The sequence below is a fragment of the Drosophila eugracilis genome, unplaced genomic scaffold (genome assembly GCF_018153835.1).
Source record: "Drosophila eugracilis isolate 14026-0451.02 unplaced genomic scaffold, ASM1815383v1 contig_90, whole genome shotgun sequence".
NCBI lineage: Eukaryota > Metazoa > Arthropoda > Insecta > Diptera > Drosophilidae > Drosophila > Drosophila eugracilis.
Genome location: NW_024573812.1, coordinates 8,354,125 through 8,366,752, shown reverse-complemented (window position 1 = coordinate 8,366,752; position 12,628 = coordinate 8,354,125). Strand labels below are relative to the sequence as shown.

At 41.5% G+C, this 12,628-nt stretch overlaps 1 protein-coding gene across 1 annotated transcript; it reads left to right on the top strand.

Moving 5' to 3' along the window:
* Window positions 1-5,294: 5,294 nt before the first annotated feature.
* LOC108113049 (F-box/LRR-repeat protein 14) lies at window positions 5,295-9,187 on the top strand. The gene has a single exon (XM_017223479.2). It carries the CDS (start codon window positions 5,594-5,596, stop codon window positions 7,208-7,210), a length of 1,617 nt encoding a protein of 538 aa, XP_017078968.1. The 5' UTR covers window positions 5,295-5,593; the 3' UTR covers window positions 7,211-9,187.
* The last annotated feature ends 3,441 nt before the right edge of the window (window positions 9,188-12,628 follow it).

The following is a 12,628-nucleotide window of genomic DNA, read 5'->3' as shown; positions in this document are numbered from 1 at the left end:
TATACTTCATTGAATCCCAGTGAACCTATATATATATATATATACATACTAAACAACACACACACACTACACACCACTACTTACATAGCATTTAGACGAGTTGGGGAGCTGCACACGGCCAACAGAACTAAGCCCAGTTGTCCGTTCCGTTGTCCTGTCCCTCTGTGCAGATCCCTCCATGACACAATGTTTTCTACAATCTAGCATTTTGAAAAAGTCTAAAATGTACCTGTGATATAACCCCATTATACATTATGCATTATAGTATTTTAATCAGTTTTTATATTTATGGTTTTCTGATTTTGAGTAGCGTTTTTTGTTCATTCTGTTCGATCAACGATGAATGTTTGTTGGACAACCCCACGCAGACGGAGTTTTTTTGGGATCGTATATAGCATAATTTAGAACTTAGGCACGTAACACATTAGAAATGCAAAATGAATATATCATCAAATCAAATCGAATCGAAACGGAGGAGAGAAACGCTCAGAGAGTTCGGCTCGCCGAAGAGACCCAAGCACTTTTCTACTAAACCCCAGATCGTGAGTTGAATCGGGAAAGGCGGGGTTTTAGGGGAAGTGCTTAGGGCCAAGTTATAGGCTATGGATATACGAATAATATCCATGGGGACTAGAGTCAACGAATCGTTTAAACAATACTAAAAAACACATATGCATTACACTTACCTATATAGAGATCATATAGCACCTAGAACCGCGCATGTATCAAATCAAATCAAAATATGCTTTAGCATACACTCACACAAATCCACTTCCTTGCTAAACGCCGACCCAGATCGGCCGGCATGTACATATATATATTATATATATACAACATACTCCTAATCCTAATATCGAATCCAACTTGCTTGAGTTGAACTGCCCTTCCGTAGCCATATACATATAGAGAAAAGAAGCATAGTTGGGTCTGGGTTTTAATAATTAGCATATAGTTTCTAGAGTTGTGTAACTTGGGAGTATTTTAAAGTCATAGCGTAAACGAATTTTAAGAACGAACCGAACAGAACCCCTTAACACGAAGCGGACATTTAATTTTTAGTGCGTAATGCCATAAACGAACTTTTTCAAAAGCAAAAATAATAACTGACATTTACTTACGATATAAATACTATATCTAGATATATACATATAGCATTTAAAATTACATAAACAATAAAGGAACATTTTACATATATGTGGAAAAATGAAGTCTTTTGTTTGCGAATAATCTGTCTTGTAAGGGTTGGTTTATATATAGGAATATAGTCTTAAGATATTTTTTAAGTACAACTTGAAGACGAAGTTATTAGGATATATTTTCTTTGATCCTGGAGTCCCTGAGAGGTTCACTTACTTATTTTTGCATTTCCTGGAAACACTTCACTCCTTATTTGACCGGATTCTTTCCTGTAACGGACTTCGATCGCAATGCCGATATCTACGTTCTTACCCAGAAATCTCCTTCAGCTGCAGCGGAACTTTGCACTTGAGACAACGGCAACCCTTGAGATTATTCCATGACCTCTCAATCCGGTTTCAGTTTACAGCGGTCCGCTGCTCATGTGAATGTGGAAGTGGAAGTCGTTCCAAGAGCTGGACAAGTGTTAATTCCCAACGGGACACCACAAGTTCTTATATCCTCGTTTCATATGAGTCCACTTGAAGCTGGAGGACACGCCCTAGGATCGGAAATTGGCTGATTTCGTCGAAATGGAGGCTTTGGAGGATGGTTTTCAGATCCGAGATTAGATTGTGGGTGTCAGATTTGGAAATGTGTGACTCGACTGCGGGTTTTTATATATTTTACAAGAAACCTATTTCAATTTGTTAAGTTGGTACTTAAAAATAAATTGAGTTGATAAATTGTTTTATATTTTTGAGATCCCTTCTCTTTATGAGGGCTATTTCTTTGATCACACATGTTTCATGCCCGATCAAAGGCAAATTTTATGATGTACTGAAACAAATCTGTCACAGCTTGACGCAGTTTTTGATGCCGGTGTCCAAAGTCCCACAGCCCTGGCTGACACCCTTTTCCCAGGCAATTGGTCAGAACCAAGAGGAGATGAGACCTGGAAGAGATGCGGGCAGACCACAAATTGGTCAGACTTGGCGATAAAATCAATTGGTCTTGATGACGGCGCCTTTTGTACTGTTTTTACTCCCTTGGTTAGTACTTTAGCAATAACAACTGACTCAATCTACGATCTAAATCTGCGATTTGTTAATGAAGTTCAATATTCTAGAACTGAATTGGTGATTAACTATTTTATAATTACTGAAAATGCATAGTTACTGAAGTTTTCAACTTATTTCTGTAATAATAGCTTACTACAAGGATCATAATGAATACTCTATTTTAGAACGTTTAACCAAAATTCTTAAAATTTCGTTTAATACAAAAGAAATGTTAAAAATGTCTAAATTAGATACCATCATGTGTCAGACTGCAGCTGTAAAACTTCATTTGATCTTAGCTTAACCACAATAAAGAACATGGCATAATCAATTATTTAGGGAAAAAATGTGAAGTTAAGACATCAATTGGCAGATGTGCCCATTCGCGGATATGCATATGCAAATTAATGTGGTATCTTGTTTTTGCTGCCCGCAGATAAGTCAAGTAGCTACGTACGAATGCAGATTCAATTCGCTGGGCTGGCCCAAACATCAAATCGTCTGCGTGGGCCTTTCTCCCTTCCTCTCCGATTGCCTTCGACTGCCTCATCTGCCCACGGAGATTGCATTTGGCCCGTTTGCACTGCGCATGCGTGTTGCACCTTTTCCGCTGGCTTATACTTCTACCTGTGATCACCCAGCGGCAGCTTTAATGATCGCGATCATAGTACGCAATGCGCAGAAATAAAAAGAAAAGGAATAAAGAAGAGAAGAGCCAAGATGACGAGGGAGAGCCAGCCGAAAACCAATCGATTATTATATGTGCCGCACTATATTTCAGTGTCGGTGGCGGAGGACTGCGTCCGATGTTCCACAGAGTTCCAGCGAAGAGATTATTTTTATTTTCGATGGCCGCCTTGACACGTCCAAAAGACTGATAGAGGGAGAGATTGGCCCTTTTCGGCCAAACCGGTTTGACAGGTAGAAGAGCCATAAGATGCAGTGGTCGGGGCAGGAAGGTTGGAGGGACGCACGCCTTGCCCTTATGCCCGCCAGGATAATGACTGTACGACGGCGAGAGTCCTCGGCAGGAGGCCCGAGAAATCAACTTAGACTCTTCTCCTTGCACTGAGAATAAATACGTTACAGCATGTTGATGTAATGACTAAATGATTATTGGAAATATTTCAAATATATGTATGTTTTACTACAATAAAACCGACTTGCTTTTAAAAATATACATCAGATATACTTTTAAATCTTGGTTTCTAGATTTAAAAAACGAGTCAGTAGTTTTAGGCTTTTCAAGAAAGACTAGTTAATAGCAGGGTGCTAAGTAGTACTTCCAAGGAAAAAGCTATTAAAAATTGCCTACTTTTTCGTACTATTAATATTTATTATCTTTATATCCTTTCCCTATAAAATAGTATATATTAGCTCATAACAGAACTTTCAAAACTATAGTCAGTAAGTAAGTTGTTTCAAAAATTACCTTAAAGAATGTTTAATAAAGGAAGCGAAAATGATCTAATCTACAGTGCAATGTAAAAAGGTGTAATTAATTGTTGTTTACACTATATAATCTTTAGAGGTATTCATCCTAATAAATGTAAAAACAAAACCGGAGGGCTAAAAATCATCTTGTTTTAAATCGGGTTAAACCGAAAATACAACTTTGTATCGAATGATATTTAGATGTATTAATAAACTTAAGATGTACTTTTTCTTAGTGTACGAGTCCCTTTTCAACTCCAGGATGCTGATATCAGTGTGTGTATATTTGAGGGTGCGGGTGTGAGCATTACGGGGTCAGGTAGCAACTCAGATTTTCCCAGGTCCTAAGGCCTTTTCTCGATTCCGATCCTAGTCCCTTTTCTTTTATTTTTTTAGTAGGCAAAGAAGACGACGGCGTTTTCCTTTTTTAGGGGGCAAAAGCAAATGCACAAGAGAGAGTGCATGGCTTTCCTAGTATCAATAACAATGCCAGTTCGCTATTGTTGTGCCATCCGTTGGATTTGTGCATCCCAATCTGTTTCTCTTTCGGGGTCTGTGTGCGGCACCGTATTTTTTCTTCTTTTTTGGAGTTATCGTTAATATTTTCCTGGAAACCTGGATTGTGTTGTTGTTGCTGCGTTCGCAGGTAGCGAGCAGCGATCGCACTCACATAGATGAGATAGAAAGAGAGGGTGATACAGAGGGAAGCGAAGGAGGGGGAGAAAGAGAGAGAAGACAGGTACCTGCTCGACTTCGGAATGCAGCGGCAGCAGAAACAACAAATGCGTCGGAGTTTGGCATTGAGTTTGGCTCGGCGGGTAAAGAATAACCTGAAACTTGGAGCAGAGCTGGGTCCAAAGCCAAAAGATAAATCCAAGCCTTGTCTTATAACCAGCACTAGTCTCTCCTCGTCTTATGCTCTCTGATTCTCTCTGTCTCTTTTGCGGTTTGATTCTCTCAAGTCAGTGATGAGAATGCTGACATGACTAAACAGGACTTGAAACGAGGGAAGCTTAGAAGCAAACTTAAGGCTAAGAATAACGAATTTATAGGAAATGTTCTCAAAGTAAACACAAACAAGTATGGGAATTAAATGCAAGAAAGGCAGGAAATGTTATATAAAAATTGTGATTTCAGCAAAGAAGTGAAATTAAAATAACAATGAAATCAGATTTAATAGTTTCAGCATTATACAGATATCTAATGTATTATCATTTTCACTTAAAAAAAAAACTGCAGAGTTACCTTTGCAATTTAGGATGTAGGAACAAATAGTTATACGAGTATACAAGTATACGAATGGACTTAAAAATTAATTAAGCTAAACATATTTTGTTGTTTTATTGTAAGAGAGAAGTGATTTAAAAAAATAGAAGTGATTTAAAATTTAAAATTGGGCTTGAAAATTTTTAAAAGATTTTACCTAATACCATAAGTGTAAAGTTATAATAAATTTAGCCTTAAATTAGCCAAGCTGGCTAAAAACCGCCATTGACTCAGCATTCAGCCTGATACGAAGAGAGAGAGAGAGAGTACGCGATAGAGAGCGTACTTTGCTACCTGCTCTCTACAAGCAACCTTATTGCTGAATACGCTCAGATAAAAATAATCCTCCCTCGCTCTCTCACTCTCTCTTTCTCTTCTCACAATTCCCTGCGACTCAGGCTAAAAGCAAGGCGCCTTTGCGTTTCGAGTTGAGTTTTTCATCATCGTCCGGTTCGCGCACATCGTCTCTGTCTCGGTCGCAAGAACAAAGAATAAATAAAGAGACCTACTGGGACTTGGGACTAACAGCTACAGTTAAGCACCCGACACACAGTGCTCTAGAGTTAAAGTGCAACGCGAGTGAACCACAGTGAACCCTACTAGTCTTCAACTAAGAATACAAACAGTAAAATGCAGCGTATATAGAAAAACCAACGCATAAGTAGATCCAAAGTAGCAGTCAAGAGAATAGCCAAGTGTATAAGCAAGAGGAGGAAATGGCCACTAACACAGAACTGCTGCCCTTCCGTCATCAAACAATCGCGGTGTTGAACAATTTGAATAGTCACTGTGGAGGATCCGGGAGCAATGGAGCGGCCACCAGTGGCGGAGCGGCTATTGTCGGCGGAGGAGGAGCAGGAGCGCCCAGCTGGGCCATGGATGAACTCTATCAACAGACTGAGCTCCCTGGACTGACACGAACCGGGGCCACCACTACCCACCACCACCTGCTGCGCTTCACGCCCTACGCCCTGCACCACCGACCGCCCCATCACCAATTGCAAACTCTGCCTCCGGCCTTATATTTGCAGCATGCCGCAGCAGCGGCGGCGGCAGCAGCAGCCGCGGCAGCCCACGCACAGCACCACCATCATCATCATCACCACCTACCGCACAGGCCCGCCTCGCCAGAGAGTCCGGCGCCGGTGGAAGGCACCCACATTAGCAATTTGTTCCCCGAACTTCTTGAACAGATCTTTGAACACCTTCCAGTAAGGGATCTGGGTCGGGCGGCCCAGGTCTGTACCGCCTGGCGGGATGCGGCCTATGCCAAAAGCGTCTGGAAGGGCGTCGAGGCCAAGTTGCACCTTAAACGCTCCAGTCCGAGCCTATTTAACTGTCTGGTCAAAAGAGGCATCAAAAAGGTGCAGATCCTCTCCCTGCGCCGTTCTCTTAAGGATTTGGTACTTGGTGTTCCGGCTCTTACCTCCCTGAACCTAAGTGGCTGCTTTAATGTGGCCGACATGAACCTGGGCCATGCTTTTAGCGTGGATCTGCCAAACCTAAAGACATTGGACCTCTCCCTTTGCAAACAGATCACGGACACAAGTCTCGGAAGGATTGCCCAGCATCTGAGGAATCTGGAGACTTTGGAACTGGGTGGATGTTGCAACATCACGAACACAGGACTGCTACTTATAGCGTGGGGCCTGAAGAAGCTGAAGCACCTTAATCTGCGTTCCTGCTGGCACATCAGCGATCAGGGCATAGGTCACCTAGCAGGATTCTCGCGGGAAACGGCTGAGGGCAATCTCCAGCTGGAGTATTTGGGGCTACAGGATTGCCAGCGGTTAAGCGATGAAGCTCTGGGCCACATTGCCCAGGGTCTGACCTCGCTGAAATCGATTAACCTGAGCTTCTGTGTCTCGGTGACAGACAGTGGATTGAAGCACCTAGCCCGTATGCCCAAGCTGGAGCAACTTAACCTCCGCTCTTGCGATAATATTTCGGATATTGGTATGGCTTACCTCACGGAAGGCGGAAGCGGAATCAACTCACTAGACGTCAGCTTCTGTGACAAAATCAGCGATCAGGCGTTAACGCATATTGCTCAGGGTCTCTATAGATTGAGATCCCTGTCCCTTAATCAGTGCCAGATAACCGATCATGGAATGCTGAAAATCGCCAAGGCACTTCACGAGTTGGAAAACCTTAATATCGGGCAGTGCAGTCGTATTACGGACAAAGGCCTGCAAACATTGGCCGAGGATCTGACCAATCTGAAAACCATCGATCTCTACGGCTGCACGCAACTCAGTTCCAAGGGCATCGACATCATCATGAAGCTGCCCAAGCTGCAGAAGCTCAATTTGGGCCTCTGGCTGGTCAGGTGATGCGTCCACCATGATTGCAACGCCTGTGCGGCGGAGGAGGCCGCTCGCGGCTCTTATAATTCCCAACTATAGATTCCGGGCGGGAAAGAGAGGGCAGAAGCAGACAAGATACACTGAGAACTCATAGCTTTCGTTTGCCATACCACACGCTGTACTACATTTTTTTTGTACGAACCGAGAAACGAGCAGAGAGGCACAAAACAACGCAGCAACAACAAAAAGCAAACAATGAGGCACACACACTCGCAAGCGAGCAAGCAAGGCGAGTTTTCGGAGTTGGGGCAATAGGGACAGAGACAGACGACGTCGGGGAGAAGGCGCTGCCAGTTTAGCTTATTTACAGCAAATTTTAATTTGGTATAGGAATAGTTCTTTGGTGGTTGTTTTTTTATTTGATTTTAACTTACAATTTCCTTATTATTTTTTTAAAGCTTTACATTGATATTGGTTCAGTTAGATTAATTGACTTAAATGTATTATGTAAAGCCCTTTTTATACGACCTGAATTTATATTTTTTTTTCTAAGATGCTGTAAACATCAGTCAAAGGTGTTGAACCATTTTTTCTCCTTTATAAAACTCAGCTTGTGTAAAAAGGGACTTGAAAAATAATGATGGCTTAGCGAAGTATCCAGTTAAGTAGTATTCCCGCTGTAACTAGCTATTTTTCCGCCGAACAGAAGTCTGCACTTATTATGGAGCTCGCTTCGCTGCGTTGTGTTGTGTTTCTAGGGGGCCAGAGCGAGAGGGGAGATGCCGCTGGCGTCGGCTTACACGCACGCAGCGATAAAAAAAAATAAAAAAGAGAAAAAGAAACAGCAGGCAACAACAACTGCAGCTATGGCCGACAGCAACAAAGTGCATGGCGATGGAGACGCCCGATAAGCAAAAGCAGCGGAGGGGTAAAGAGGGGGAGAGCAGGAGAGTGGGCAGCACACACATGCATACACCAATATAACACACCCATACACGCATGTGTGTGTGTGCAGTGCAGGCCGCAGTTAAGCAGATGCAAATAAATTTAAATAGTTTATTTTAATTCACGCTTCGGCTACAAAAGCCAGCGTCCTCCATTGCCACAGCAACAACAACAGCAGCAGCGCAGCAACGATAAAAACAACAAAGCAGAAAAAGAGAGGGAGTATGGGGAATTGAAGCTCTGGCGACTTGACTCTCCTCCGCTCTTTTGTCGCTCTCCACCGCATTTTTGTTGCTTTGTGCCTGTGTGCTCCCTTTTTTGTATTATTTTTTGTGTTTGTATCTTTGTTTTTGTGCCTCGGCGTTTTCTTCTCGTCTTCGTTGCGAATTTGTTTAGTACAGCGTCGTTAGTTATGCCGTTTAATTTAGTTCATTAAAACGTAAACGTAAAAAAGTAACGAAAACTAAGAAAAAACAATGTTAATAGTAGACACTTAATGAAAATGCGTAAACTTAATTCTTAGTTCTTAAAATTTGTCAAGCCACAATTAGTCAAATATCGAAAATGAGGGGGGAATAACCATAAACACAAGTTATAAAACATTAAAAAAAAGCAACCTTGTTTAATAGCAAAGAAAAAACTCACCCAAACACATACACACACGAACACACAATTGAACACAAAACACAAACGTTAAAGAAAATTCTGTACATTTTTTATTGTTTAATTTATAAGTAAGCAAGCAAAAAGAGAAGATAACGATTGAAAAGAATATGCGAATTAATTCTTTTTTCTATTGTGATATAAAATGTATTGTATAAAAAGGAAAACATAAACAAGCAAACAAAAATTAATGCTAAAACAACAATTACGTAATTTTATTTAAGCAGCATCAAGCGGAATAGAAGCGAGGATTAAATTAAATAAATTAAAATTAAATAAATATGTACAATGTTATGTTAAGCCAGGATTATTCCTTCGATTCTCTGTTTTTGGATTAGTTAAATGAGCCCAATTCGATGAACTTTTGTTAGAACTGCAATATACTGAATGCCTTAATTCCTTTTGCAAACTATTATTATTATTAACTATGTTGATTCTGTAAATCCTTGAGTTTCGATTGCAAGTTTCCCTAGATCTAAGTTTTTCGACAATTGATATTTCTGTTTTAGGAGGCGAAATCCCCCAAAAAATTTAACGATACGATGAAGAAGAAGGAGGAGGAGGAGGAGAAGAAGATGAGAAAATAAATTAAATATGTATAAAAATCAAACAAATTCCAGCTATTTTATTGATTGCACTGGGAAAGTTGGTGTTTATCTTGCTCGGGAAATGCGTAAATATTTTGTGGGAAATTTATTTTATTCGGTAATACATATGCGTGTGTGTGTGCGTCTGCATTTTGTAATGAACAAAGGGCCCAACGCACTAATGCAATTGCAATGAAATGTGCAGCCAGGCAGAGATGCAGATGCCGATATATAAACATATATATACACACACACACCACTAGATATGTGCGTATATAGCATATGCGGTTATGCAACACACACACACACACTTGCCTGCCTATATACTACAATTATTTATATTGCCTGCATCATACATAAGCAGTCGATGCATTTACAAACACTTGCATTTATATACAAACACTCACACACGTACATATATATATATATATATATATAGGCGCAGCTTCATATCCCTGTGTACACATAACGGTTTTACTTGCTTGCTAACTGCTTAAATTTGCATTAAATGTGCGTATGCATCAAGTGCTTGTGTGTGCGTGATTATGTACACAAACGCACACTCTTACAAAGGCAAACAAATACATAAACATATATGTATGTAGATGTGGGGAAACCACCCAATCGGAAATTTTATTCAATCGCTGGACCCCAAAATTAAAGCTTTAAATATCCCCAGGCAGATTTGTCCCCGACTCGGAATTTGCATTCGCACTCGCAATTTAATGCAAAGATCCGATTTGCTAAGATTAATTGATGATGGTCCGCAATCTAAAGAATCCCAGACTGCCTTCTGATATGTATGGCAATGGAGAAGTTGGATGTTGTGAAAGTCTTAAATTTCATATTAATCTATCGACATATAAAGGATATCTCATTATAAGATCAGGCCTCCAGGCTTTGTCTCCCCAAGGCGGAACAAAATTGATAAGCAAAGAGATTTATTGATTCATTTCTAGATTTATTCTTATTTTATCTTCTTATTTTTGCATATTATATTATATATCATTCAACGTCTTAGAATCTAAGGAAATAAAAGTTGGAATCTGAGTAAAAAAAATAGTAAAATAGAAAATATATTCTAGTTTCCGATAACTAAAAACTAGAAAAGTTTCCATGTTAGGGAATTCTACTTTAAGCTTTTCCTAGTTCCTAAGCTTGGAGTACAAAAACTTTCCTAAATCATTAAATGAATTCCGATTTGGAAATTCCCTTTTCCAAAGACCGCACTCCCTTATTCGGTGTAATGTAAATCCCGGTATATGGTTGGGTATTTCTAGAGCTATAAGCTGGACGGAGCGGCCCGTCTAAGTTAGTTTTACTTAAAATTCAACTCACAAAACCTGACTTAAGCTCTCGCCGCCCGACAGCCCCCCTTTCCACTGGTGATTCCTAGTCGAGACCTGAATCGGTGTGGTCTCAGTTTCTGTTTCTATTTCTATTTCTGTTACTGTTACTGTTTGTGCCTCAGCTGCGACTGCAACGACTGCTATTGCGACTGGACCTGGGAGCGCGGTCGTGTGCCGGGCAAAATGTTGTTTAACCAACATTTGCATTCTATGAATTTTGAATTTTCTGAAACGCAGCCGTAAGAAAGCGCCGAGTCACGACAACAACGACCATGGGCTATAGGCTATGAAGAGGGTTCCGGGGGACCCGGCACTCCGTTCCACACGCTTCTGGGGTCCATGGGCCTGATGTCAGACTTTTCGACTTTCCGACTTGCCTATTGCTTATCTTATCAATGCGTCGACGTTGGCAAACAAACGGAGCCATCCCCCAACTGGTAACCACCCACCGAACGGGCCTCATCACTTATCGGTCACGATGGGTGGGAGGAGTTGGGTTTGGTTTGTAAGGAGGGGGTTTTGGGAGCATTATTTCGGGGAGCTGCAGTTGCATTTGCGTTGTGTTGAGGGGCCAATGCTTTTGAGCTGCATTTGTTACACAGCGAAAAGGTCCAAAATGTCATATCACTCAAAACATTGGAAAACCTGTAACCTTTTCTATTATATGATTTCGGATTTTTATTCCCATAAATTAATCACAAGAATTTTTAGCAAGGACGCTTGAACTATACCTTAAAATTATTGTAGAAGTATAACTTAATTACCACTTGTAGTTTACTTAATGAAAAGCCCTAAATAGATGAACAATTTCTGATAAATTCTATCAAAATCAGGGTTTTATTTTCCCGGTGCGTGGGGTCTTCTTGAGGGGGTCTCATTAGCATGGCCGTGGCAGTGAACGCCGTCGAGAGGGGGATCCTGGGTGCCGTTCCCGAGTCTAACTTCCATTTATCAGCATTTTCCACACACTCGCCATGAGACGAATTCCAAAATCGATTTCGACGTTGCTGCTGGGCTGTCGCTGATGTTGCTGCTGCTGCTGCTTACACTTGGCCGTAATGTCGCACAGGGAGTTTGAGACTCGACGGCAGTCTGGCATCCAAATGTGTTCCTTCCACACACATGGATATACACACACACAAATATTCAAGGGGAGAGGACGTCGAGCAACCCTTCGCACATTTCCATTCCATTCCCTTTCGCTGGGATTCGTTCGGTCTAGCGCTTTGAATTCGAACCCCCGTTTTTTCAAAGGACTAACTTCAAATGCCGAAAATAAATGCCCCCCTCCTCAGCCCTCGCTGCTCCTCGTCCTCGCCAAGGGAAATGCATTCTACGTTCATAAAAAAGTAGAAGGAACGAAGAAATTTTAATCCACAACGGACCCGTATGTGTGTCCCCTGGATACCCGGTCGCATGGGTGTATGTGTGTGTGTTCGAGAGTGTGTTTGAGTGTGCGTGTCATGGATACACATTTCGTGAATGCCGCCCAAGGTGACCAAGGAAGGATATTCGAGGCACCACCATTAGCCATGGCAATAGCAATAGCTATAGCTGTAGCACCACCAAAACACAAAGCAGCACCACCATCTGCAATCGCGGCAAGGTTATCACAGCAGCCACACACACACACCCAGCTACCTGCCTTCGGATGGCGGATGTTGCATGCCAGGGATCGTTTGGCGTGGAATGTGGAAACAGGTGTCCTTGAACCGAGAGCAGGAAGCATTCGATGACTAATCTGCTAGCTCAGCCGGTGAATTTCCCTGGGAAAACTCAGTCAAGTGGTAGGTTCTGTTTTAGATCAGCTTGGGGCTGTGGAGCTATGGTGATTGGGGGTATTGAATATGAAACCTAATACTTAGCGTTTGGGGTAATATTTGAGATAAGAACCAGCATTT

Coding starts and splice junctions, on each gene's coding strand:
- LOC108113049 (XM_017223479.2), top strand. CDS start 5,594: ATGGCCACTAACACAGAACTGCTGCCCTTCCGTCATCAAACAATCGCG.